Here is a 27,788-nt window from a genome sequence, read left to right on the forward strand (position 1 = left end):
GAACAGCCAGGCAGCTGTAACTTTCTGGAACTTCATTTACAAGCAAAAACGAGGTTTCTGGTGTCAGGTTGAGGTTGGATTCTTCTGAGAGGGTCAGTGCTGTTCTCATGAGGTGCTTCAAGTCCTATGACTGCAGTAGCAGTTGGCCCTCACGCTCAGGCACTTTGTGTTTGGGCTTAGCCTTACATAACAGGCTCCAGGCTTGGGCAGCATTTGCCCACTGTGCTTCTACCAGCCCAGCCTTCCAGGGAGATCTGTAAATGTGGCTGTGTCTCCTTTTTCCCCATCCCTTTCTCTGTGTCTCTTCAGCTGGAACAAAAACTGGGTTTGCAGCTGCTTTGTCCTGCCAGCTGAAGTATTAGGGGGGAGGAAAGGATGGTTTTTGTTCTGGCACTCAAGACAGTTTCCACCGGGGGGACAGAGGGGGCCCAGAGTGTGAGCAGGAGTACTAAGTGTGGGTTCATTAAAGGAAAGTCATGCCTGACCCCGGTGATTGCCTCCCACAGTGGAGCACCCCCTGGATGGATGAAGGGATAGCACTGGACTTTGTCTCCCCTGGCTTCAGCAAGGCGCTGACACTTTCTCTTACGGAAGCCTCAGGGGCAGATCCGGGCCATGTGGGCTGGATGAGGGGGCAGTGGAACGGGCTGGGCACTGGCGGAGGGACATAGCCCAGAGGCCTCTCCCGAGCGGTGTCCCCCAAGGTTCAGCACTGGGTATTGGTTAACTTGCATGGGGGGTGGGGGCAGTCAGTGCGAGCTCTCCGGTGACACAAAGCACCCAGGCATGGCCGATTCCCCCGAGGGCGGCGTGCCCGGCCCTGAAGAGCCGGTGCGAACAGGCTGTGAAGTGTCCCAGCGCGGTGTGCGCATGCTGCTGTGACCCGGGACGGAGCAGGGCTGACGCCGCTGTCCCGCCGGGGCCGCTCCCGGCCATCCCCTCAGTCCCCGCTCGGTGTCGGCCCCGCCCCGGCCCCGCTGCCCCTCAAGGGCCCTTTAAGCGCGCGCGGGTCGTTCCGCGCGGCTATCGCGAGACCCGCGCGCGCGTTCCCGCCTCGCCGGGAGGACCCCGGACTACGCGCCCCACGATGCCCCGCGCGAGAGCGCGGGGTGGGGCGGCGGCCAATGGCGCGGCGCCCCGCTGCCGGCTCCCCCCGGAAGTGACGTCAAGGGCCCCCCATGTGAGGCGATTGCAACACATGGTGCGCGGCGCGGGGGAGCGCGAGCACCGCGTGCGACGTCAGCGCCGCGCGCCGGGGGGAGCGGGCACCGAGCGGCGGGGCCCGACCGGCACCGGCACCGCCCGGGACACACCCGGCCCCAGCGCCCCGCTCCGCGCCGCCCGCCCGCCCCGCGCCGCCGCGCCCGCCGCAGCGCCTGCCGCCGCGGGAGGAGGAGGAGGAGGAGGAGGAGGAGGGAGAAGATGGCGGACGATCCCAGCGCTGCCGACCGCAACGTGGAGATCTGGAAGATCAAGAAGCTCATCAAGAGCCTGGAGGCGGCCCGCGGGTGAGCGCCGGGCCCGCGGGGCCGCCGCCCCGGAGCGCCGGGTGTCCCGGCTGGAGCGGGGGCCGCGGCTGGGCGCTGCCCTGGCCCGCCCGGCGCGGGGGGACGGGAGGCGCAGCCCTGGCCCGGCCGCCCCTGCCCGGCCCCGGGGCCCTTTTGTGCGGCCGCGTGGGGCCCGGCGGCCGCTCGGGGCCGGGGTCGAGCGGGGAGGGCGGGCCGGGGTCGGGCGGGCAGGGCCGTGCGGGGCGCGGAGAGGAAGCGTGACCGCGTTTCCCGCACGGGAAAAGGGCCGCGGCTGCCCCATGCTCCGCCGGCCCCGGCGCGGCCCCGCAGCTGCTCCCGCACCCGGCCCCGGCGGGGGTGGCACAGGTGCGTGCCCCTGGTGCCCGCCCCGCTCCCGGCCCGTCCGGCCACCCCGTGCCAGCTGGCACCGGGGAAAGGCGGATTCCAGTCGGAGGAGACGCTCCTCTATCCTCCGTTCAGACTTAGACCGGCTGGGCCGGGCAAGGCGGCGGGGTAAGGGCAGGGAGGTAGAGGCTGAGGCAGCACTTATTCAGTGCCTTCCTTACTGACTGTTATTTGATCTTTCTCTCCCCTTCCCCTCCCAGCGAAGGTGCTCATCTCTATTTCCCTGAAAGGAAGCTCTTCCAAAGTTTGGACAGTGGGAAGTTTAAAGTCTCTTATCCCACTTTAATCCTTGTACTTTAATTTTTTTTGTCCCCTCCCCCCACCCCCCCCACCCCCAGAATGTCTGTTCCTGCAGCCTGCCCCATACCAGTGGTGCTTGTTTGAGAGGTCAGCTTGGCAGTGACTGGTTCCATTGGTTGGGAACCCTCGTGGGCCTGAGGAATTATGAGACCTTAAGATTCTAGGGCTGTAATATGGCCAAGAAAGTGTGTCTCTGCAGACAGCCTGATAAAATAAAAATGAAGGGTCACTCCTTAGCCACCCTTGCAGCTCCAGTTTCCACAGGCTCACCTGAACAGGTGCTGCTGTAGCTGTGGCAGCACTGGCATCGTTCTGGGGCCCCCCAAAAGCCTGGGGCCAGGTGGCAGAGGCTGAGCAGCTGTCTTACCATGCCCTTAGTGCTGGTGCTTTTTCTATAGAGGGGAGTCATTCAGCTGAAGCAGGCAGGAGGGGAACCCGAGCCACAGGTCCCCTTGAATATATTTTACTCTGATTTATGATGCAGCTGTGCAGGGATGGTGGGTGGGAGAAGGGAGTGGGGAGCCTGCGCTGCCCTTCACTGTGGCACAGTGGCTGCCCCAGCTGATCACTGGGCTGTGCCTGTGCATGGTGTGGACAGCATGGGTTGTGCTCACAGGGGTCTCAGGAAGCTGAAAGGGCTTGGGAACGTCCAGGCATTTGCTGGAGCTTGTGATATAGCTTTGTGCAAGAGTACTGAGGGAGCTTGGGCGGGTTTTGGAAGTGCAGAGTTGGAGTTCTGTCTCTCCGTGGTTCGAACTGTGCCCAGATCGGTGTCAGCTTTTGAGTTGTTTGAGATAGATGAGTGTTGCAGAGAAAGTTCCAGCAGGTGTTGGAGCACTCCTGGGAGGCTGAAGGGCAGATGTCTCATGTGGGTATTGGCTTTCTGGGGCCACAGCCCAGGTGCCTGCCCTGTCTTTCCTCTTCCAGTGATCCCTGGAGCAGCTCTGCTGTGCAGCAGAGATGCCACAGGCACAGTTGGATCCATTTAGGGGGTTTAGCTGTGCTCCCTGGATCCAGCACATCTCCTGGGTGTGGTGATACTGCTGCCCCTTAATTTAATCTGTGCCAGCTGCTAAACCAGCTCCTGAGGAGGGTGGTGCTGGTTCCAGCAAGTCTTCTCTGAGCAAGGTGATGCTGGTTCAGTGTCTTCCAGAGAGTCCTAGCCAGAATTATCCTGGTTTGGGTCCAGTAAGGAAAAGAGGTGCTGCAGCCTCAGCCCTCAGCAGGCTCAGGCTCCCCGGCACAGGAGATGGGAGGCAGTGGAACAGGCTTTTCTGGCCTCTGGAAGAGTCACTTCCTCTTCCTGTGGAGTAGGAGGACCTGTTCTGGAGTGGGTTAGGGGGCAGAGCCTTCCAGCAGGGTGATGTGGAGGGCCAGGGCCTCGCTGGCGTCCCCACCTTCCCTTACTCATGTGCTCCATTAGTGACCCAGCAGCAGTGTCCCAGTTTCATGTGCTGGCTGTTCCTGCAGGGGATCAAAGGGACGGGAAATGGAGGAACCTGGAGTTAGACATTCCCTTGGCATGTGGTGGTTGGGACACTTCTGCTCTTATCCAGCTCTTCTGGTAAAATCTCAATGGAGTTTGCAGGGTGTTAAGAAAGGTCAAGTGAGCAGGAGAGCGAGGAATTGCTTTTATGGGATTGATGAGGGAAAGGGCAGTGCTTGGTCAGAGCACCCAGGGGAAAGATTTCCCAGAAGCAGATCAACTGGAGGCCAGCAGGGATGGGTTTGCCTCTCAAACCTGGAGGTAACATCCTACCAGGAATGCCCTGTGTTATTTTCCCAGCCCCGGTAAGGAAAGTTGGCTTTCTCATTGATCTCTGTAGAAAGAATCTGTCAATTCAAAACAAGGAAAAATAATTTTTAACTCCCTGACCCCACCTCAAAGCCCCGTCTCTGCTGACAGGGAATAGGAGATGTTATCTGTGTCTTGCCACCTAAACCAGAACTTATCTCCTTCCAGCTCTCCAAAGCTAAGTTGCAAACTGTGATCCTGTACAGTGTGGCTGAGTTGGTGTTTCTGATTTGGTGAGGTGGAGGGGTGGCAGCTGGGCTCTGCACAGTGTGTGAGGAGGAGCAGAGGGGCCAGTCCAGCACTGCAGGCAGTTAACCTTTGTGGCCAGAAGAAGATGGGAGTAGAAAGCTGCTGCTGAACCAGTTGTCGCCTTGTCAGAAGTTTAACCTTGTCATTCATCTCTGAGAGCTTGGAGTGCTCAGACTTTCATCAGACATCTCTGCTTCTCCCCTACTGAGGGATTCATTCTGCTTCCAGTCCACAGTTCAGTTTTGCAGAACAGATTTGGGTAAACACTGGGCCCCCCAGAAGCTGCAGCTATATGTCTTTCTCTGTGGAGCTGAAGCAGCCCAAGTAGAAGCAGCATTAGCCACTCTGTTTTCCTTTATCTTCTCTCTCAGGGCTTTTCTGCTGTTGCTTCATGCAGTTTTCCAGTGTCAGTGCTAAACTGACAATCCTTCTTTGTTCCTTTGGTCTCTGCAGTTCTGAATAGTTAGCTGGGCTATGGGCAGGGTTTTCTGCTAATCTAAGCTGTAAATGCTTGGCAAAATCAAGTATCAGCACCAACAAGCAGTCTCTTTGCTGGGAAAGGACCTGTGATGTCACATTGAAATCATGTTTCACATGATTTCATCTACATCTTAGAAATGCTTTCTTCTGCAAACATCTCTGCTTGGAAATGGTACTGACACCTCCCTGGCCAGATGGGCTTCCAGACCCCGGGTGAGAGTGCAGCTGACGCAGGGTGTGGAGCTCCCTTACAATGGGAAAATCTTCAGGAACCTCCTCTCTGGAGACCTCTCCCCTGTCCTGAGCTTGCTCTGTTGGGAGCAGGAGCCTTTGTTAGTTATTTTACTGAAACAAGAAAAGAAGAGGTGAAGATCGAGGTGTCTCTGAAGGCACTGACTGCAAACACAACTGAGACTGGTGTGTGGAAGAACATTTTTCTAAATTATGTGCTCTGGAACGTGGGTCAAACAGAGCAAATGCAGGAACCGAGTCTGAACAAGTAACATATTCTGGTTTTAAGTGGAAGAAGTGTTTCAGAACTGCAGGCTGGAGAAATGGCAAGAGGAGACATCTGGGTGTCTCCAGAGCCTTGGGAGGAAAGCAAAGTGTTGCAGTTCGTATTTGGGTTTGGGTTCTGCCATGTTGAGACTTCCATCTACTATATGGGAGAAACAGAAAGTGAGAGAAATAAAGTCACCACAAAGGACAGAGGCGTGAAAATACATGAGGATTCACAGAGAGACATAGTTTTGCTTGAGGGTAGGCTAAGCTTACCTGTTGCTTCGACAGAAAAGATTTGCTCAGCATCATTTGTAGATGGGTTCTCTTGCAGTCTATCTGGAGTCTTGCTAGTCCTGATGGAAAAGCCCAGCCTTGGAATTAGCCACAAGCTGCTGCTGCTATTTCCCAGCCTTGTGGAGCAGGCTGTGCTTCTTCAGACCTAGTTCTGGGATGTGCTGGGATGGTGCTGCTCTGGGAGCCACAGCTTGACAGGGCTGAGATGTGCTTGGACAACGTGGTGGTTCTGGGGAATAAGGTAGTCTTGACCTGTTCCACTGTGAGGATGGTGGTCTTTCCAGAGGTGGCCTGAGAGCCCACCTGGCTGTGAGTTAGCACCACTGTAGGCAGAGCTGTAGCAGCTCCACTGCTGGGGGGCAGTCAGGGGATGACTGGGGTCAATGATAGGTATGTCCTGTATAACTTTTTCCTTGTTCCCAGTTTCTTTTGAACAAAGTCCTGAGAAACCGTCGTGCTGGGGTTCTCTGATGCAGCCTCAATGACCTGTATTTCCCTCCTGAATTAGGCAGAGCTCCTGCAGCACTCTCCTCTGGATGGATTGTTCTGCTGCTGGTGCTGAAGGTGGAATTGTGCTGGGATAACTGTGGGACAGTGTCATAGCCGAGTTACTTCCAGCGCAGATTCTCCTGCTCCGTACAAGAACACAGCACAGCACGTTTAGGGTGTGCTCTTGCTTCAGTGTGACACCACCACCATGCCCAGGCAGGTAGCAGAGCCGCTCTCTTGGCTTAAGGGGGTGTCATACACCAGGAGGAGCATTTGGTGAGATCTGTCAGCACTGACTGGTGTCTGCCTGCTCTGCCAGAGATGTGTCAGTCCAGAGGCTCCCTCCCCTGCTCCGAGCCTGGCAGCAGATCTCTTTCCCTGCATTCTTTATCAGGATCTGTTTGTTGTGGCTGTGCCTCAGATCTGAGCTCTGGGTCAGTTTAACAGTTTAGCTGTTTCTGCAGCTTGCACCTTAGGATGGGGGGTAGGATGGAGGCCTTCCCCAGGCCTGGGTGAGCTGGTCCATCTGGGAAGGGCAGAGCCATGCCAAGGTGGTCATTGACTTTCCAACTCATGCTGTGGTATTTAGGTTGCAGTGCTGCTGTGCTAGTGCCAGTCATGGGATAGCTTTGAGGATCTCTGTGAGCTGGTGTCTGCAGTTGACCTCTCTTCCAGAAAAGTCCTGCTCCAGCTGGAATTGAGCTGGGCTGTTGCACTGTGGGAAATATGAGACATGGATGGGACAAGGGCTGGAGGAGGGTCCACAGGTATTGAGCTTTACTGACAGTGAGTTTTCTTCTTTGACTTGGTGATCTGCCATTAGCATGGAGTGTTTAGGGCAGAGTTTGTGGTTTGAGTTCTTACCCAAGGCAGATTGCTTTCTCCGAGTCGTGCTTTCTCATCCTGCCTGTGGCAGCGCGAGTTCCTAAAGGAGGTCATGTTTCTGTGAGAGGCAAAGGCTATAATGTTAATACTGCCTTTTGCTCCTGGTGTGGAGAGACGGAGGAGCTGTTTGCAGAGAGGCTGGAACAGAAAGAGTCCAGCGCAGAAGGAAGACCTGAGGGCGCTGTGGCAGGAAACCATGAGGGATGTACAGCAGCTGCTCCCATACTGTTTCCCTGCTCTGTTGGACTTCTTCAGGCTGCCAGTGTCCATAGTGCTGGGGTAGAAGCTGAATGTGGATTTCATGTAAGCAGGGCTGATCAGATCTCTCCAGACTGAGCAGTGTGTCTCCTGTTTCAGTGGTGCTGAGAGTAGGTGGTCTGAGAAAGCTGTGCCAGGTGGCAAGACAGCTGGAGCCAGGGACAATGTCCAGAGGGTTGTTGACATCCTGCTGGTTGCCTCAGTCTAATGGTTGTAAAACATTTCCTCTCACCTGCCTGCTGTACATGTTCCTTTTGAATTACAGCAACAGTTAGGAAGTGCTGTTTGAAGAGTGCTCACTACCAAGTGGCTGAGGAGGACCTGAGCTGGAAAAGTGGCTCCAGATCAAAACTTCAGCAAGTGTTTGTGGCTATTCAGCAGCCTGGTATCTCTTTTACAACTATGTGAATCATTAGTGAGCAGTGTGATTCATGCACAGATCATCATTCACATCGAGCTAATGAATGAGCCCCTGAGGAATGATGTGGTAGGAGATGGGAACCAGCACCTCAAAAGAGGACAGACTTTTTTTTTTTTTTTTTTTTTTTTTTTTTTTTGGCTCTGTGGCAACTGGATTTCTTTCCTCCCCTGTTAGCCACCTATTCCCATGTACCTCTGGGGCATTAGCATCTTAATAAGCAAATCTGGATTTGTTTCAGTCCCTCAGTGTACATCTTGTACCCAAATGGCCCATTAGCATAATGCAACAAGTCTTTTAAACTTCAAGCATTAATAATTGGAGAGGGAGGAGGGAGAGCAGGGGAGCTGTGGCAAGACTGAGCCTCCCAGTGAGTCACAAATGTCTGAAGTGCAGAAATGGTCTGTTCCATTTCCCAGTAATTGGGCATCCAGGCTTTCTGCATGAGGTCAGATGCAGCCAGTAAGGCCTATTCAAAACATGCCTATGCAATTATGTTTTGTGGTGTGTCGCTTTTGATCCAAGGATTTTGGGGAAGCATTGATTCACCTTCTCCGTGGGGTGTGCAGGATGCACCGGTGCTGATTCAGTGCTTGGGATGAAGTTGGGATCTGCTCTTGGATCGTCTGATTTGAGATGGGGGTGCTAGTGGTGGCCTGAGCAGCAGTATCCAAGCTGGCCCCAATCTGGGGACGGAGCTGGCCCCAGTTTGGGGACAGAGCTGCTGATGTGTCCCTCTGGGCAGGTGGTGTGTGGTGGCCCAGAGGCCAAGGATTCACTGTCACCTGCTACCTCTGCGGCCCTGAGACACGAGAGCTGCCAAACTGTGCTGTGGAGGAGTAGGACTCCATGATCTCATTCTGTTCTCACCTCCTTTGTGTCCTGGGAGCGAGGGAGGCTGAGCCCGGGAGGCAGCTCCTGGCAGACGGCTGACAGCTGCTCACGGGGAAGCACTGCCTCGCCTGACCCTTGCTCTGGCTCAGCCTCTGCTCCTTTGCTGAGCAGCCATTTGCTGCCTCCCTGTGGGAAGCTTTCCCTGGCTGCTGGAACCGGGGTGCACTGAGGAAATGAGGCTCACTTGTGTTTTCCAGGGTGGTTTCTGGCTGGGTGCTTCTCTCCTGGCTGGCACTCAGAGCTTGACTGGCATCTGGAGGCCTTTCCTCTCTGAGAAGGACAGTGGGTGAGGGTAGGAGGGCAGGATACCGTTCCAGGATGGTCGGAGTGTCTGCTTTGAGCTGGTTCTGGTTACATGAAGTGCTTTTTCTATCCAGTCTGCTGGCATTAGAGGAGAATGATGTACAAGATTCCTGTCATGGGCTTTGGAGCAGGACTGCAGCAGGAGAGCCTGGCATTGTATGAGCCATGGTTGAATAGCTGCATGGTCCCGTGCTGTGCAGTTAAGTGGTTTTCCTTTGTCCAGGAGAGAGGTGGTATTCAGAGATTGATGGAGGAATTTGGTGTCTGGAGTGTTTCTTCAATTCGGGGGGGGGGGGGGGGGGGGGGGGGGGCGGGCCTCGATTTCTCCAGTTAATGCTTATGAAAAGGATCCCTGAAGAATGAATTACTTGGTCTCCTGACTCTGCTAATACTCTCCTCATACCCACCCTTCCCCCTTGTCCTTTTTCTCTGCTTCCGAGGTATCATTCGATTCAGGGAGGTGAACTCTGCCTTACTTTCATTTGAGAACTGGTCCTTTCAGTATCTTCAGACCCTTCTTTGGATGACATGGAAGCCTCTGGGGAATGATTTGATGTCACTGTTTAGGAGATGATCCAGAGTTCTGCTGCATGCTGGCATGAAATGCATGATGCCTCTGGGGGATTGTGAGGTTCCTGCTGAAATTGTGTTGTACAAAGTTCTGCCTGGCTTTTGGCTCAGCTCCACATTAAACCTCAGAGGAGCTGTGGTGGGTCCCACTCAGCTCCCCAGTGCTGTGTGCTCTGGCTGGGTGTCTGTGCAGGGCTTGTGTCCTGCTGCAGCTGTGCTCAGAGCCCATGGTGCTCAAAGCCCATGGGCTGAGCAGGGAGGACGAGTTCATCTGCTTCTGGTGGGGGCATCACAAAACCCTGGTGCCTCCAAGCAGCAATTAAGTGGAGGCATGTTGGCTGGGTTTATTGCAGGAGCATTCGACTGAAATTCTCACAGGCTGTGCAGTCTTTGGCTTCCAGGTGATGTGGCCTCTGAAGCACTGAGGAATCCTAGACTCTTGAGACTCCCTGCTCTTTCCTAGCAGGTTTTCCAGGAGAAGTTTTGCAGCTCTTGCATCTGCTGTTGTCTTTCTAGTTTGGCATCTCAAGTGGACTTGAGCCACTTTATGTTTGATGAAGGCTTTGTCTTATTAAAAGACATTAAGTCTTTAAAGGGCATGGCTGTGACCTATTTGTTTCACAGCCATAATTCATAAGCTGCAAGAGTGTGTGTAGAACTTCCTTTTGGCAAGGTCAGTGCTCTTGTACACAGGGGTAGGGATGAATGGGGAGTGTCTGATGGTCTGGGTGTTGTGAGGGAACCCAAACCAGCAATTTTGTTCTTGCCTGTACCAAAGGACACTTCGTTTCTGTATCACTCCATTCGACATCTTTGCTCAGGTACAGCATCAAAACCCTCGTTTTCTTTCCTCACATCACTGATTTTGTGGGCTGTGCCTTGAACTTAATCTTTCACTGAAGTACCATGTGCCTGCAGCGCTGTGGATGTTGGTTCAGAAGCAGCTCTTTGGCACCTCTGAGATGTGCCTGATGGAGTTCTGCCTTGGATTGCAGAGATATTGCTGGCATTTGCCTTGCAGCTGCCTGTGCTCGAAACTGCTTTAGCCATCACATAGCTTGGGTAGCCCTGGCTGTCCAGGCATCTTGGGCTCCTTGGGATGTGTTGTGCCTGCCCAGTAATGCACGGTCCTGGATGGAGAGCAGCAGAAGTTACCTGGGGAGAGTAACACGGCTTGGAGCAGTGTGTGGCAACCGTTGTTTCACAGAAAGCTTCATGGCTGTGGAATGTGGTTGGGATCAGATTATCTATCTGGGAGCTGTTGGCTCTGTGCTCCTGCCAGTCTCTGGCAGTCACACACAGGCTTGGTGCTGCCCTTGGTTTCTGGGAAAGCAGGATGCTCATGAGGGATGCCCTGTAAAAATAAGCCCATTTTGAGTCCTAGGGAGCGACTGCCCTCCCTTGCCTCTGTATGCCGCATTCCACAGTGTGCTGTTAGTGTGAAATGTTTCACTGTGGAGCAGCTACAGCTCAGCTGCTGTTTGTCAGGTCTCCTCTGATAGCACAGGGCAGGCCAGTCACTGCTATTTATATAGCAGGCTGTGAAATTAATGCTCTCCCGTGCCGGTTCATAGCCCAAATTGCAGGAGACAGGTTGACTGACTGCTCCTCCTCAGAGTGCTGGTGGTTGTCTGCCAGGTGGAGGGGGGCTGTGGTGGCTGCTGCTGGTGTGGGGTGTGGCGGTGCAGGACCCATTTCAGTGGCACAGCTGTGTAAGGTGGTAGGAGCCTTTTGCAAAACATCGCTGTCTAATACCAGCTAAAAGCTGAAGGTCTAAAGATCTGCTCAGCGGTTCCTTCTGATGTCAGGAGAGTAGGAGTGTGGTGACAAAGCACTGCAGGTGGAGATGGCCGCCCAGAGCAGGAGGCTCCTCTGGCAGCTGTCATGGAAAGCAGCTATGGGGTGCAGCCCATCCTAGATGGGTGCAGTGCCTGCTTTGTGCTCTTGGCTCCTGCTTTGGTGCCTCCCTTGTGCTGGAGCACAGAGCACATCCAGAGGGCCCCACTCCTGATACTGAGCGTGGCATGGGCTGGGTACAGGGACCCAGCAGGTGCCAGCATCCTCTGGGCCATCCTGGCTCCTGGAAGGGACCCAGCCATTCTCCTGGCCTACACACACAGTGCAGGGTGGGCTCTTGGGTGATCCCTTCTTTCCTTGCAGGGAAAGGAGCTGCTCGGGTGCCACAGCAGCTGCTTGCAGGAGTGGCATGGCTCTCCCCTGCAGCTTCCTGGGTCTGGGTTAGTGGTGATTCAGTGCTGCCCACACTGCCACTCACTCTGATCACTTGTCAGCAGTTGCTCTGAGGTCTCCGTGTCTGGGGAAGCTGCTTGGTGGCACAGATGTGTGAAATTCCAACTGTAGTAACAGTGGAGTCTTAATAATAGAAAGGCTGTCCTATCCACAAACCTCGATTTTCTGAAGACCTTGCTGTCTCCAGAGAGCAGGATGTGCTTATTTTTGCTTCCCCTCTTCCCTAAAACAGCCCTCTAGCACACTGTGGGAGAAAGCTAGAGCTCACCTGCTGTGATGTGGGGAAGTTGAAGCTTTCTTTGATTCTCATTCTCTCTCCTAGAGACACCTAATGCTGCTCATGGCAGTTGCAGATAAATCTGAGCTAATTGCCTGTTCCTGGCACGGCTGGCACCTTGAGCAGTACCCACAGTGCAGGCCTCCTGCCTCGCCAGAGCTGGCACTGAACTGCCCCCTTGGTTCTTTGTAGTGTGTGGGCTGGTGCCTCTTGTGCTTCTGTGTTTCCTCTGCCCCAGTCCCCTGAGCAGTGGCACTCATGCTGTCCTGTGGGCCAGGATGCTGTTTCCCTCCAGAGCAAACATCCTGGAGCATCATGACCTTGGATGGCACTGGCAGCTCTTTGGCCAGAACGGGGACAACAGCTGGCTGGAGCTCTGCAAGACCCGGGCTCAGCTCGGTCTGAAAGCATCAGCTCCCAGCTCTCCTGTGGAACTTGGGTGTGCTGAAGCAGGGGAAAATCTCAGCCGTGCTGTGAAATCGGGATGTAGTCTGGGATGCGGTGCGTGCTTCCTTTGGGAGCACTGTGGGTGATGCAGGGCAGAGCCAGCTCCTGGCACGTTTGACTCCAAGCTGCCAGTGTGAGCAGTGCCCCTGATTTCAACAGATCACTTGGTTGTGCCCCATAGCAGGTGTGGTGCGGCCATGCCCCGTTTTGGGAGGCCTTGGCATGGTTATGGGGAAATTCCTTACCTCATTCCCAGGTAAGTGTACTCTGGAACCCTCAGCTCTGGAGAGGACAGGGTAGGATTTGCAAAAATACCTTTTATCTTGTTGAGACTGCAGAGACCCAGAGGAGACTTAGTAAATTACCTTACTCTGCAAAGTAACCTATTTTTTCTGAGTGTTTTTGAGCAGCAGCTTTCTTAGAAACTCTTTGCTGCATTTTGTCTCCTTGGGGTGAGTTTAGCAGATGCACCAGAGGGGTTTTTAGACCCTGCCATGCTGCATTAGGGTCACATACAGGTACGAGCTTGCTTTGAGAGGGGAAAGCTGCTCTTCCATGGTCAGGTAATGAGGTGTTGGCAGTGTGTGAGAGAGTTCTGCTGCCACCCAAGTGCTGGTGCCCGTCTGCTGTCTTGCTGGTCTCAGTCTTAGGTTGTTTAGTGACCCCTTGAGGTGCTGGGTGCCTGGGGGCATGGTGACAAGCTGGCCTGCTCCTTAGGCTCAAGGTTTCCAGCAGCCTGGAAGGTTGCTCCTGTGGCAAGCTGCATGCCAGCTGTTTTCGGGATTCTGCAGGAATTGGTTAGAGCCTGAAATAACTCTGGCTATGTAAATCGTGGTGAAGCATGCCAAACCCAAGAAGTGCACTTCACGTTGGTAGTGGAAGGTACTTTTGGATACAAATCCAGACTGGAATTCACTGAAGGATTGGCACAAACACAGTACTGTGCTGTGTTGAACTAGTTGGAGATTTAAATGAGGGGGAGTACATCCTCTGAGACCCTGTTCATTTGTTTGTTTGCAATAATAAATCACCAGGACTTGTGCAGGCCATGATGTTACCTCGGGTGGGGTGTTCCTATGGAGCAGTGCTGTGACCCTGCCCTGATGGATGAGGTACTGTGTGTGGGATAAATAGCTCCCACTTCAGTGGCCCCAGGAGGATCCAGTGTGTGCTCAGTGCTGGCGCCGGTGTTTGTGGGGCAGTGGAACACGGCACAAGGCCGAGGACTGGCATCTGAGGGGTGACTTGCATTTGAAAACTGAAGGGAGCTTTTCAAATGGATTTTTACTGAGGAATTGCTCTTGGGAGTGCACACCCAGCCTTCCTCCTTGCTGTGTAAAAAGCTGGGGAAGCATCTGGAGAGTCAGTCCTGTGATGAGTAGCTGAGGGAGCTGGGCGGGCTTAGCTTGGAGAAAAGGAGCTCAGGGGGACCTTCTAGCTCTCCGAAAATTCCTGTAAGGAGTTTGTAGGTGGGTGGATTGGGCTCTTCTTCCAGGTAGCTTGTGACAGGACTCGCTCCCTGCTCTTTCCCTCTGTCCTCAATCCAGGAACAGTTGTATGAAATCTCTTCCTAGCAGGAGAGCCATGGAGTGCCCAAGGGTCATAACAGTCCCACACCCACCTGCCACACTGGGATGCCCTTAGGGGATACAGGAAGTTAGGTGTGATGAGCAGAGCTTTCTAATCTGTGGGAAGTCCTAAGACTTTCTTCTTTCAGAGGAGGAGATAATTCAGGAGTGCTACTTTCAGAAAAGTGGAGAAGAGTTGCTTTCATTCTGATCAGCCTCTTGCTCAAAGGAGCCTGCTGGGAATGATAGCCATTATCTGTCCCCTAGGGCTGGTGCCATTCACTAGGATGGGGAACTGCTTTAATTGAGTGGGATATGGCGTACTCTTGGCTGGGGTGACCTGGAAGCCTGAGAGCTGCCAGCATGGCTCAGAGCTCCTCCTGGGAATAGCACAGGCCAGTGTGGCTTTGTGACTTTGGTGTGTACTGGGAGCTCGGATATTAAAATCAATCAGTTGTCTTTAAGGTCAGGGACTTATTTGACCTACCAGCCTCCGTTTAACTTGGCCTGGATTGAGAATCTTTGGGAGAGGGCTGTACAACTTGTGTGAAGAGGCTAATGTAGTGATGCTTTTTAAAGCACTTCCCTGCTGCCTCTGTAACCCAAACACTTAGCAGGACACTGGTGCGTGACAGCCTGAAACAGCAGCAAGCAGGGGCTGGGGTAGCTCCTCCTCCCTTAAGAAACATAAAAGAGCAAAACCCTGGGGTTTGATGTCTGAAAAGCACTTTGTTGGCTCTCTGACTCAGAATCCTGAGAAAAGGCTTTTTCACAGAGCTTAGCTGGTTTGCCCTTGAGAGAGCTGGAGGGATATGATGAGGGATTTGATTTTTATGCCATTACTCTAATGGGAAGCATGAGGTCTGGGTTAAATCTGAGACAATGCAGAGGCAGCACTTCAGACATCTGGGATACTTAATGGCAAATGGGAGGTACCTGCTGGAAGGCAGATGGGAACTTCCCCGGTTTTCCTTTTGGCTTTGGGTGGATTTGAACTGAGAGGCAGCTTTGGGTATTAAGATTTCTGCAGGACCCACCCAAAGCCCTAGGAAAGACGAATATCAATCTTATTTTCCTTTAATTTAAGCCTGTTCTCTGATTTGTGGGGTCTTACCTCCTGACTCTGTGCTTGGAGTTGGTGCTGGTGAAGCAGCAGTGTGTGCTTAGCAGAGAATAGTTAAAGCAGCTGCCAGAGCTGATGAGCTGCTCTGGGGAGAAAAGTGATAGTGGGAAAGCAGAAAAGACTTACTGTGACAAAGGGATCCTTCCAGTTCAGTTTTTTTGTATTAATCTGAGGGAAACAACGTGTTAAGACAGCACTTGGGCTGCTTAGTGCTCCAGCTGTCTGAGAACAAATGGAATGGGCTCTAAGATGTCCTTGAAGTATGTGGCTGCATTGTTTTAAATAATCTCTGCTGGAAGTTGCTTCCATTCCTTCTGCTCACAGCAGAGATTATTGCCCTTGGTCTATGCAGCCCTTGGTCTGTACATGTGTTCTTCTCAGGGTAGTACCCCAGAGTAAACAAGCAGCTTCTGGAGGACTTGCATGGTAGAGGCTGAGCTGAAGAACAGCCTATTTTGTTTTCTTTTCTTTTCTCTCTAATTGTCCAGCAGAAGGGGAATTACCCCAGTAACAGTGAAGAAGCCTCCTCAGGGGAGGGAGGAGAGAACTGTGTACGTGGAGTATGGTGTGAGGGTGCTTGTTGCTTTGCTGCCTGCTCACATCCCTTTTTTCCCTCCCTAGCAATGGTACCAGCATGATCTCGTTGATCATTCCCCCCAAAGACCAGATCTCGCGAGTGGCAAAAATGTTAGCGGACGAGTTTGGCACTGCCTCCAACATAAAGTCAAGAGTGAATCGCCTTTCAGTACTGGGAGCCATTACATCTGTACAGCAAAGACTGAAACTCTATAACAAAGGTAACTTCTAGCTTGTATGGATGCTGGCACACTTCCCTTTCTTGGAAGCAGCCTTAAGTTCCTGCACTATGCAGTTTTCTGCTAATCAAATCTGTTGGCCTGTGCTGCTGTTTTACACTGATATTCCAGGTATGTTGCCCTTGGGTGGCTACTGCAGGGGTGGACTTTGGGACTAGAATAGTAAGGTGGTCCTTGTCTTTAAAGAGTGGGGTCATGATTCTGTTCTTAGTGCTGACTCTGCTAAACTTGGCCAGACTTAAGAGCTGGATATTCTGCAGTAGTTCATTTGTGTTAAAGTAGTGATTTTCTGTCAAGCAGAAACTTCTGTGTGCCTTATGTGTGGCTCTGAGCAGCTGCCATCAATTTTGGGGGAGCATACCCAGGCCATCTCAGATGAGCCCTGGAAGAACTCATTGTTACTGCCTTTGCACTAGCCTGTGGCATTCCCTGGGACAGTCACTCTGCAGATCCCTGTGTGGGGACCAGCAAAGCTTCAGGGGCTGCTCAGCCTTCCTCTGGGTGCTGTGAGCTTGCAAACTCGTGGGTTTAACAGACAGGTGCATGTCTGCTACAGGTGCACTAAATGAGTTTGTTTCCCATTGTAGAGACCTGGGAGGGAACGAGGTAGGGAAAATGAAAAGTTTGGGAACTGGAATTTCAACTCTGCTACGAGTCTTAAGGGCTGGCAGTCAGTTTTTGATGGGTACAGCTTGCCACATTCCTTAGTGATCTAAACCTGCATTGTGTTGTTTGTAGTACCTCCAAATGGTCTGGTTGTTTACTGTGGAACAATTGTGACAGAAGAAGGAAAAGAGAAGAAAGTCAACATTGACTTTGAACCTTTCAAACCAATCAATACGTCGTTGTATTTGTGTGACAACAAATTCCACACAGAGGTAAGGACTCTCCCATTGCAGGAGCCGAGGTCTGGGCACAGCCTTGCTGTGCTTGGGCCTGGAGAGCAGCAGGAACATGCCCTGGGGAGGCCACTGGGTGGCTTGGGACTGGCCCGAGGTGGGGAATGCCTGCTGGAAGAAGCTGAGGGACTGCCCAGCTCCTCTCACCCCTGAGTTTGTGTAACCCACAGACAGGAGCTCCTCTCTGTACCTGGAGGAAGGGTGTTTTTTTCTTACCCACAGGGGCCCATAGATATTATTCCAAGTCAGGCTTTAGAATACTGCCAGGATAATATCAGTGTTGCCAGTCTTGCTATCAGATGTGTTAACCGAGAGCCTTGGTGGAGAACTGGCATGTGCCTAATCTGTCTGGGGGGAAGTGGAATTATTTTTATCCAACATCTAATTAAGTTAAATGAATGGTTGGAGGCATATTGAAAGAAATGTGGATTACAGCAGTCTGTGAATTGCCTCTGAGGCTGTTTTGGCTCTGGCAGGTGCAGAGGTCTCAATGTTTGCAGTGCCCCTCACGTCCTTGATGTGCCTCATGATAAATGTGTGGCCTGAGACTTAATTGCCTGTTGTCAAACCCGTGTGACATGGGCTTGGCAGGCCCTCCAGTCATGCAGTTCCGCTTGTGTGCTTGGGTCTGTGGAGATGTGATCTAGAAGTGGCTTCCCAAGGGAGGAGTAAAGCAAGGAAAGGTTGGCTTGTTGCACAAGTGAGGTCCATCCCTTCTATTCTGTCTTCCCACAGAGAGGGGAGGACAAAATCCCAACATGCCTTTGACCCCCCAGGAATAAAAACCTGGCACAGGTCTGGAGTTCTGCGAGGTTCATGTGTCAATAGATGAGTGAAAGCAGGAGACAAGTAAGAGAAATTCTGTAGAGAGCCAGGATGCCAAGCCCAGGGAGGCTGGGCAGTAGGAGGGTGCTGGGTTTCCTCCTGCCCTGTCAGGAGATGGATCCATTTGGTCTCTGCAGCTGCTGCCTCAGAGCACTGATTCAATAGAGACGTGCCCAGGAGCAGCTGCACATCCACTGGTGCTGGTGTGTGGCTCACCAGTGTGGCAGTGACCTGAGGGGAATTTGTGGGAATTGCTGCTCCTGGGATGGTGGGATCACTGCCAGCCCCTCCCTGCATGGGCTCTGTGCTCTCCCCTGGCTGTGGGGTGTGTGGTTATTTCCCTGGGGATTGCCTGCACTGCAGAGTCAGCTGGGCTGGAGCAGCCTGCTGGGGGCTGGGAGCTCTGGCTTTGTCCCCTGTCTGCCTGTAGAGCCTTGAACCCCACCGTTCCCCCAGCTGAGCTGACAGCCAGGGCAGCTGCTCAGGCACCTACAGCTTTCCTAGGAAGGGAGTGTGTGAAGAACCAGCAGGAGGAGCTGATCTTCCCCTTTGGGCTACAGCTGCAGAGAGGGAGCTCAGTCCAGGCTGAAGGAACAGAACAAAGGCAATTTGTGGTGCTTGACAGGTCAAACAGTGCAGTTGCTGACAGAGCTGATCAGGGGATCATTGGTACTGTATCAAGAGGAAATCGAGAACATCATGTGCTGCCTGGCAAGAATATCTGATAAGATTTCTTCTAGATATTTTTTTGCCTGTGTGAAACTGAAGTAACTCCCCCAGAGGGCTGTGGGCCCTGATGTGTGTCTGAGGGCTACAATTTAAAGTTACTCCCTTTGATACCTTGGCTGGAGCATTCATCCCAGTCACACATTTTGCTTGGCTCTGTCCCAGTTAGATAGATTGCAGTGTAATATGCCACTTCCACCACTCATTTATCCCGCTGCTGAGGAATTAATACAGAATATTTACTTTGGCCAGGAGATTCCTTTAAACCTTAGTCTCTGTTTCTTCTAAGCTTGAGAGCTGCAGCCTGGGTTGTGTGGATTTTGGAAGAGGATGACTGATGGGTTTTATCCTTTCAGTTCAGCCCAATAATCAGGCTGACAGCCCTGCAGGCAGCTCGAGGTCCCGTGCAGTAATCCAGCACCATCACTTTCAGTGTTAAACTGGTGACTTCAAGCAATCTGGAGTTTTGACAAGTTCCCCATCCTACTGATGTGGTTTTGCCAGCCAGAAAGAGGATTCTGGCTATTGCTTTTCTGGGCATGTGTAAGTGAGCAGAGTGTGTGTGTGTGCTGGATGTATCTGCCCACTCAGACAGCCCCTGAGGGAACAGCAACTGAGAGATTGCCTTGAGAAAGTTTGGGTGTTTGGGCAAAATCAACTCAAAAACCTTAATACTGCACTGTGCTTTGGTTGGGCAACTTAAATGACCTTATGGGAAATATTCAGCTGCCTTTTTTAAAGGGAGGAAAATTGAAGGATAACTTCATTTTGCAGCAAATGTTCTGGCTGTCTTCTCCACAGCCAGTTATGTACAGGACAATTATTGCTGCTGTTCCTTGTGCTCTATAAGGCTGAATTTGCCACAGCTGCTCTAGATTTATTTCATCATTCTGCCTGTGGGACTTGAAGTCAGCAGATGCAGCAGACCAGTGGTGCTAGGGAGGCTGTGTCAGTGCTTTGGAGTAAAAAACTGATCTGACAATGAACTGAGCAAGTTCTGCTTTCCTGGCTGGAATGCCAGGAAAATTACTGCTCCAGTTGTGCCAGCCAGCGAGGTGAGGCAGCCTCAGAGAGGTGGGATCCATTTCAATCCACACTCTCCAGAGCTCATCTCCAGGGTTTTGCTGTCACACCTGCCTGTGACCTCAGGTGGGGAACTGGCAAAGCTGGGAAACTGTGATCAAAATTAAGCTTGAGTTTCCTTTGTGTTCTTGACAGTGTTGTATGGGATGGGATTATGTATGGAAGGAATTGTTCCCTGTGATGATGGACAGGCCCTGGCACAGGGTGCCCAGAGCAGCTGTGGCTGCCCCTGGATCCCTGGCAGTGTCCAAGGCCAGGTTGGACACTGGGGCTGGGAGCAGCCTGGGACAGTGGGAGGTGTCCCTGACATGGCAGGAGTGGAATGGGGATAGTCTCTTCCAACCCAAACAATCCTGGGATTCTGTAGTAATCTGGAATGGTTACAGCTCCTGAATGTGCTGCTTTTTCTCCACTTTATTAATGAAAAAACAGCCATGACCAGCTGAGGCTGCTGGGGCTGTTGTGTCCCTGGTGCCCGTGTGAGCCAGGCCCTCCTCACAGCCTCGCTCTCTGTTCCAGGCCCTCACGGCGCTGCTCTCCGACGACAGCAAGTTTGGCTTTATTGTAATAGATGGGAGCGGGGCACTCTTTGGAACTCTCCAAGGAAACACACGAGAAGTGCTGCACAAATTCACTGTGGATCTTCCAAAGAAGCACGGTAACACACTTGTCTGTCTCTGCTGAGTGCAGCAGCCTGTCCTGGGCTGGGATGTGAGCATGGAAATTGGGAACTTGGCCTGTGGGGGTTTAGCTCTGCTCAAGTCTGTGCTCCTTTGGAATCTGACAGCAAAGCCTCCAGTCTGAGCCTTCTGTCAGAATTAATGTATCACAATAATATGCAGTTGATCTTAGAAGTGGCACTTTTTATTTCTTGCTGCATTTGACCCTTTACTTGGTTTTGGGACAGTTATAACTAAGTATTAGTAGCACAAGTAGTAATCCCACTCAGTGGAGGCATTAAGGTTTGATGTGCACACCACAGTGACCAGCAGTGAGCTGCTCTCTGCAGGAAGCACAGGGCCTCATGGAGCAAGGAAAATTCGGGTTCCAGTCTGTGGTGCTGTGTTGTAACCAGCCGCTGATGAGTTCAGCAAATTGTCTGCTTGTTATTCCTGGCCTACTGTCCTTTGTAGAGTGGGGTGGGACAAAATGAAATAAAAGTACTGCCCCCAGTGAGGCTGTGCAGCAGAGACTGCTGGGCTGCGCTGCGTCAGCAGTGTTCGAGGCGGCGTACAAAGGAGATGGCTTCTCCTGAAGGTACAGGGAGAGAGAATGTGCTCAGATGCTCAATTTCTACAGAGTTGTGAGTCTTTATAGAAAGAAAAGAAACTTTTTTTCTCTGTGGAAAACATCTCCTGGTGGGAATGAACCCTCTTTATTCTCTGAGTGCTCCATGGGAGCCCCTCCTCAACTTGTGGCAAACTGAGTTCAGGAGGCTGCAGCTGCCCTTGGCTTTGGTTATTCTGGGCCAGCTGTGTCCTGAGGATACTGCTGGGATGCAGTGGGTCCCTCATGGCTGCCTCATCCCTCCCTGCAGGCAGAGGAGGTCAGTCTGCCCTGCGCTTCGCCCGCCTGCGCATGGAGAAGAGGCACAACTATGTGCGCAAGGTGGCCGAGACGGCCGTGCAGCTCTTCATCTCCGGGGACAAGGTCAACGTGGCCGGGCTCGTGCTGGCTGGCTCGGCTGACTTCAAAACTGAACTGAGTCAATCTGACATGTTTGATCAGGTGAGTGGCCTTTTCTGAGCAAACTCACATGTTTTGAGTGTCAGTGGTGTCCTGGTGATTGTAGCACTAGTTCTGATACAAGATGCTCCTCCAGAGGAATGTAACTGGTGTGTGAAGAGATTTGATCAAAACTAAAAATGCAATGTATCCAAAGTCGTCTCCCATTCCTAATACCCTCCTGCAAAGGAGGTGAGAACTCCTGTTCTTACAACAGGGTGAATAAGAAATCTGTCCTCCCTGGTTTGGAACTGGCATTCACATTTTTTGTGTTCCCAGTTCTAAAGCAGAAGCTTTATTGGAATAAAACTCCAGTAAACCTAATGTGTCCCTGTTGCCTGAAAGTTGTGGTTCAGTACTGTGCATTCAGAGGTCCCTCTGCCTCAGGTGAAGTGCAGTAATGAGTTCAGTGACTCTGGGGGCAGGGTGAGGAGTCTGACAGCCCTGCTCTGCAGTGGATTTATGTTTTGTGTCTCCTGCTTCTCTTGTTCAGCGGTTGCAATCCAAAGTGCTCAAACTAGTTGATATTTCATATGGAGGAGAAAATGGCTTCAATCAAGCAATCGAGTTGTCAACTGAGGTCCTCTCCAATGTGAAATTCATCCAAGAGAAGAAGCTAATAGGTAGGTGATGCTCCTCCTGAGCCAGGTGTGTGGCACTGAGTGTGCTGCTCTTGCCCTCCTGGCAGTGCCCTTGTGCTGCCCCAGCCCTGCCATGTTGGCTGCGACTGGGACTTGCAGTGCTTCTTTTTCCCCACCAGACTTCTTGGACCTCTCTATCCTTCCATCAGAGATCCCCTTAGTTCTAGGCCTTCTGGTGGCAGTTGCTCCTCACAGTTTCTTGCATTCAGCTGTTTGAAGTGTGTGTGCTGTGCTGAGTGCTCATGGCTCTGTGTGCCCTGCAGGACGATACTTCGATGAGATCAGCCAGGACACGGGGAAGTACTGCTTTGGTGTGGAAGATACACTAAAAGCTTTGGAAATGGGAGCAGTAGAGATCCTGATAGTCTATGAAAACCTGGATATCATGAGATATGTCCTGCACTGCCAAGGCACGGAGGGTACGTGGTGCTCTGGGGCGCTGGAAGCTCTTGGGGTTTAACACCTGAGGAGCCTCACTGGTATGGGTTTGCTGGAGGAGCTCCCTGAGGACATCTGATCACAGGGATGTTGGCAGGTCTGTGTCACTTTGCAGGTCACTGGCCTGCAGCTTCCTAGCCCCTCTGGAGGAAAAGCTGGAGCAAGTAGGGTTCCAGCCCAGAGGGAATTGCAGTGCCAGGGGGGCACTTGGTGACAGGGCCAGTCTGGAGCCTCCTTCCAGCTTCGTTAGTGTGATACCAGAAGGGAGACTGAGGTGACCTTGTGGCCAGAAACACAATTGCTGTGCCTGCAGACAAATGCTGGGCCTGCAGCAGGACCTGTGCCTCTCTGTGTTGGCTCTGCAGCTGCTCTCTGCTGCTGTGCTCTGTGGGGTTGCTCACAGAGCTTCAGAGAGGAAGGAAGGAAGGCAGTGGCTGTGCCCAGACCCCCTATTTTGTAGTTGCTGGCTCTGCTCAATCTCCTGCTTTAAACTGCATCTTGTAGCCTTACACAAGCTAATATTATCATTTTTTCTCCCTTCTCAGAGGAGAAGATCCTGTATTTGACACCAGAACAAGAGAAGGATAAATCCCACTTCACAGACAAGGAGGTATTTCAGCTTTGGGGCTTCTGGGTTTGTTCTCAGTGTGTTGATGCAGAGCTCTGGACACCTGGGCTAGGGTTGTCCCAAGCACCTGAGCACAGTGACGTTCTGGCACTCAGTGACACCTCAGGGCAGGAACCCTGTGTAACCCCTGGGTTCTACAGCTGCTTTTCTCCAGTCTTCCCTGCTGCCAATGCAAGGCCTTGTAAATGGGCAGTGTGGGATCTTTGACCACCACCAAATCATCACCTACAAGAGTTTGGTAGCCACCATGCTGGCAGGGCCCCAGACCATTGCTTCCTGCTTGTGGGGCACTGATTTGGTCGTGCAGAACCACTGTGAGGTCAGGAATCATGACCTGGATTAGGTGCCAATGGAGTGTCTACCTTGGAGAGTATTTGACATGTGGAACTGTCATTTGCTGCCTGAGTTTCCTGCCTGTGCAGGTCAAACAGCCCTCGTGGACCAGGGGTCTGTGTTATGTTGCAGAATAAACTGGGAAAAAAGTGTCCCCTTTTGGATCTGTCCCAATTGGGTTGTGTAGGAGGGCCATTTCCAGCTGTTTTCCCTCCTGGAGGGAGGACTGGCAATCCCTGCTGTGCATGGAGGGTTTGCAGTGTTGCATGCAGTGAGGTGTTTTTATTTCACAGTAATCACTGCACTTCCTGCTTAGAAACTGGTGCCTTTTGGCTCTGCTGGCGTGGGTCAGTGTTCCTGCCTGGGAATGGGGCCTGGTGGATGAGGAGGGCTGGAATCTGCAGGGGGCAGAGCCAGTCTGACTGAGCAGTGAAACTGAGATGTAGCATGGGGTAACACTCCAGCAGGAGAATCAAGGCAGTTTTTCTCCTGCTTCTGCTCTGAATTTCATATTAGAGGCCAAAAACACTGTCAGTGATGAATTTTGTAGCACCAGGAGCTGGTGGTTGTGCCCGCCCTTGCCTGGTGCAGTTGTGCCAGGAAAGCCTCCCTGGGAATGTCCCTGTGGAGCATGAGGGCTGCTGTTCTGCTAGGGCTGACAAAGCCATGGGGCCAGCTTTGGGAGGGATTTTCTCAGCACTGAACACCCAGTGACTGTAACAGGTCTGTAGTATTTATTTCTCCCTTCCAATGTCTCCACAGACTGGGCAGGAACACGAACTCATAGAAAGTATGCCTCTCCTGGAGTGGTTTGCAAACAACTACAAGAAATTTGGAGCAACATTGGAAATCGTTACAGACAAATCACAAGAAGGTTCCCAATTTGTGAAAGGATTTGGAGGAATAGGAGGTAAACTGCAAGAGGAAAATGTGTTTCTCTTGTTTAGTGATTGGTTTGATAATCTGGTGCCAACACGAGTGGGATTAATCTTACTCCTATTAGTCATGAAACCAGTTCAAGGAACAGTTGTGTTCACCAGGGTGTATTCATTCCCTGTCCAGCAGGATGACGGTCCATGTTGGGCCCTGTCATTTTCCAGCTGTGTTCCTCAATCCCTGTGTCCTCTGGAGGGCTCAGGGATGGGCTGCCCCCCTGTGCAGCTGCTGGAGCTCAGGAGGGCCTTGAACTGCCTGGCTCTGTTTGCACAGGGGGGTTGTGGCAGCCCCTGCCCTGCCCAGGGGTCTCTCACAACCAGGAGCCCTGTTCCTGAAGCACTTGGAGCTGTTGCTCATCTCTCAGAGCCTCCCTGTACTTTGCTCCCTGATCTTTTGCTTCTTTTCAAAAGAGAAGTATTTTGAGTCCATCCTCTGGAGCAGTGAGGCCTCTGAAAGCCAGTCCTGCTCTGGAGCTCACTGAGCATCAGCCACGCCTGGCAGAGGTGCAGGTGGTTCCTGTGCCAGTCTGACAAATCCTGGGCAGGTGGAGCTACACCAGTGCCGTGCTCCATGTCCTGCCTGGGCAGGGATTCCAGGGCAAAGCTGGGCCACTGGCTGTGCTCAGCTTTGATGGATGTGAACCAGGGGGGAGTGCATTGTAAAGAGGAATGTCTAGGGCCCAGAGAACACCAGTGGGGATGAACGAACCATGGGTTGTTTGGCTCCATAAGGATCAACAGGTTTATTAGTTTTCTGGGTTTGTAATTCCAAGAGTCTCTCATTTCCTGCCAGATCCAGCCTCTTTGCATGGTGGGATCCTCTTTGCTCCCATGCCCTCTAGGTTTGAAAGGAAATGTCCTCGAAAATCTTCACTTCAGTAAATGATTCCAGAATTACCAGAACCCTGGGTTGGTGTTTGGGGTGGGAAGAGGAAAACAGCCACTAAATCCTGCTTTTAGTGCATTGTAAAAGGAGCTGCAGTGACAGCTGCCCTCTGGATTGTACTGCCAGGCCTCGGTCTGAGCAGTGACACTGGGACCAGTGATGTGCCACTGGTGTTTTGTGGAGATGCAGCCCTAGAACAGGCTCAGCTTTTCCAGGAGGAAGCTGGCCAGGCTGGGCAGGTGGGTGCTGCTTCCTTTGGGCAATAAATTCCCTGTGGCATTTCTCACAGCAGTTGCCTGTCTGCTGCCAGGCCTCAGCTGGACACCACTGGGAAGCTCTGGAAGCAGGGGTGGGGAAGCTGTGCCTGTGAGAATGCCGGGGAAGCTAAAGGCTGTTTCTTTGGCAGGTATCTTGCGGTACCGGGTGGACTTCCAGGGCATGGAATACCAAGGAGGAGACGATGAATTTTTTGACCTTGATGACTACTAGGTAGTCGAGCTGGGTCCGGCAACACGTGCCTCGCCCCTCCAGCATCCAACCCAAGGAGCAAACTCATGGTGGAAAACACAACAGATCCCTGCCTTAGAATTGGAACATTTCCAGAACTTGATCCACGAGCATTTGGATTTAAGAAAGCAAAACCCTACACTTTGATTTGTCATAGTGTCAGTACAGCAGCAAACTACTAAGTTCCTATATGCCACTTTGGACTAATTTAAAAAGAATCCCAGTTTTTACTTTTACTCAATGGTGAAATTGGTTGCTCTTGTATTTTATGGAAATGATTTTTTTAACCTTCATGATACATTAACTGCTGTAAACCTCTTCCTTCCAAAATTAATAGAAGTAAGATCCTACTGCTTTGTTTCTTTATACTTTGATTGGAGAAATCAATTGCTGCATTTGGCAGCCCCGTGACCCATTTACATGGCATTCTCAGCTTAGCCTGCAGAAGAAATGGAACGAGGTTGGAGCCATAATTCTCTTCAAAAGCTTGGGGAGGCACTGACCTGAGTGCTGGTTCATTACATGTGGCTTGCAAATTCTGATGGTTTGGGGAGGCTCACCAGCCAAACGTGCTTTAATCTATTTGCAGAAACACTGCTCTTACAAACTAGGAAATGCACTTCATGGATTGCAATGAAAATGCTGCTGGAGTCTTGGGCTTAATTTGGATTTGAGCAGTGCAGCCTTCAGGAATTTATTTTTTTTTCAGTCTTGACAAAAATAAACATGAGATTTCAGTGAAGTAAGGTACACTTGGCTTTTTGTTCCTCAGTAAGTTTTTCTTTTTGCTTTAGGACTGCGTAAGGTTTCCTTGATTATGTGAATTTGAGCCCACGGGTCTTTAATGGAAGTGGGTGTTTGACAGGAATACTGAGTCAGTGAAGGCTGAGTTAGTGCTGGGAGTGTGGAATATTTGATTCTGATCCGTGGTGCACTGGCACAGCCCTGGGAACACGCAGCTCCCAGCAGAATGTGTCCTGCGGGGATGTGCCCTTCAGGGGGTAGAGGATCACCTCTGGATGATCCCACGCTGCCCAGGCTTGTGTCCTGCCTGTTCCACGGAGCGCCCGTAGATCAGGGAGCTCATCCTTGGGGTTTGTGCAGCCTGCTGCTGACACTCTGAAGGTCAGGGGCCGTGCAGGCCAGGGGAGCAGTGGCTCAAGGGCAGGTCCTGTCCCAGGGGAGCGGTGGCACAGCTCAGGTCCTGTCCCAGGGGAGCGGTGGCACAGCAGAGCTCAGGTCCTGCTCCCTCCCTGGGGGTTCTCCCAGCGTCGCTCCCGCTCCCGGTGCTTCCCTCAGGAGCAGCTCCTGTTCCAGCTGCAAACCTTTGCCTCTTGTCCTGGTTCACTTGAACAGAGGGAGCTTCTCTTCAAATTTCTGCCACGCTGTTGTTTGAGGTCCAAAATTCCTGTCCTTGTGAGCAATACTATTTGTCCCCCTGGTCCCTAACATGGCCGGTGGCTTTGCTGCCGTCCTCACGTCCAAGCTGGAATCTCTCCCGGGAGGTGGGGCTGGGTCTGCTCAGGGCTGAGCTCAGCCCTGGCCCTCACAGCAGTATGTTCTGGATTTTGCCAATGTAAATGGGTCTAATGTGACATGACAAGACCACAAAAATTGGATGTAAATTTACATTTTTGAATATACTGCTTGTTGTTTCACATGATACATTAGGGTATGCAGCTCCTTTTTGTAGTTTTTATTTTTACTATTTAAGTTTGGAAATGATGCCAAATTTTTGTATTTCTTTAATCAATGTGTTCTCTTCAGTGATATATATTGCATTATATATTGATGTGTATATCAATATATACTGATATGTATTACACTTACACATGCAAACACACTCAGTGGGGGTGGGAGATCCTAGCCTTTGCATACTATTATAGCCTCTGCAGAGAGATCCCGAGCAGTGATATCTTGGTGTTGTGATGTACAGAAATGGAGAAGAGTATTAAACCATATTTAAGAATATAGTACAGACTCTGGTTTATTTTCTCTAGTCCAGGAAACTCCTGCTTTTTGCTCTCAGCTCAGTGCCAGCTTCAGGGCTGGAGGCAGCTCTTTCACAGCTCCAGTTGTGTTTCTGGGTGTTTTTCCCTGTGCTGGTCCTGCTGAGGCTCCGGAAGGCTGTGTGCTGTTCTGGCCCCTCACTGCACCAGGGACACCGAGGGGCTGGAGCACCAGGAGAGGCTGAGGGAGCTGGGAAAGGGAATGGAGCCCCAGGAGAGGCTGAGGGAGCTGGAAAGGGCTGAGCCTGGAGAAAAGGAGCTCAGGGGAACCTTGTGTCTCTGCACAAGTCCCTGACAGGAGGGGACAGCCAGGGGGGTCGGGCT

General features: G+C 52.1%; 1 protein-coding gene across 1 annotated transcript; it reads left to right on the forward strand.

The window, feature by feature from the left end:
* The first annotated feature begins 1,355 nt into the window (after positions 1-1,355).
* Positions 1,356-27,428, forward strand: ETF1 (eukaryotic translation termination factor 1). Its single transcript, XM_040078372.2, has 10 exons — positions 1,356-1,508; positions 15,636-15,811; positions 16,568-16,707; positions 19,882-20,020; positions 20,900-21,090; positions 21,581-21,710; positions 21,992-22,147; positions 22,712-22,776; positions 23,890-24,037; positions 25,355-27,428. Exons 1-10 carry the CDS (start codon positions 1,423-1,425, stop codon positions 25,435-25,437), a joined length of 1,314 nt encoding a protein of 437 aa, XP_039934306.1. The 5' UTR covers positions 1,356-1,422; the 3' UTR covers positions 25,438-27,428.
* Positions 27,429-27,788: the final 360 nt, after the last annotated feature.

Source organism: Hirundo rustica, chromosome 14, assembly GCF_015227805.2.
Source record: "Hirundo rustica isolate bHirRus1 chromosome 14, bHirRus1.pri.v3, whole genome shotgun sequence".
NCBI lineage: Eukaryota > Metazoa > Chordata > Aves > Passeriformes > Hirundinidae > Hirundo > Hirundo rustica.

Coding starts and splice junctions, on each gene's coding strand:
- ETF1 (XM_040078372.2), top strand. CDS start 1,423: ATGGCGGACGATCCCAGCGCTGCCGACCGCAACGTGGAGATCTGGAAG. Junction 21,711..21,991: donor CCAAGAGAAGAAGCTAATAG/GTAGGTGATGCT, acceptor TGTGCCCTGCAG/GACGATACTTCGATGAGATC. Junction 22,777..23,889: donor CCCACTTCACAGACAAGGAG/GTATTTCAGCTT, acceptor ATGTCTCCACAG/ACTGGGCAGGAACACGAACT.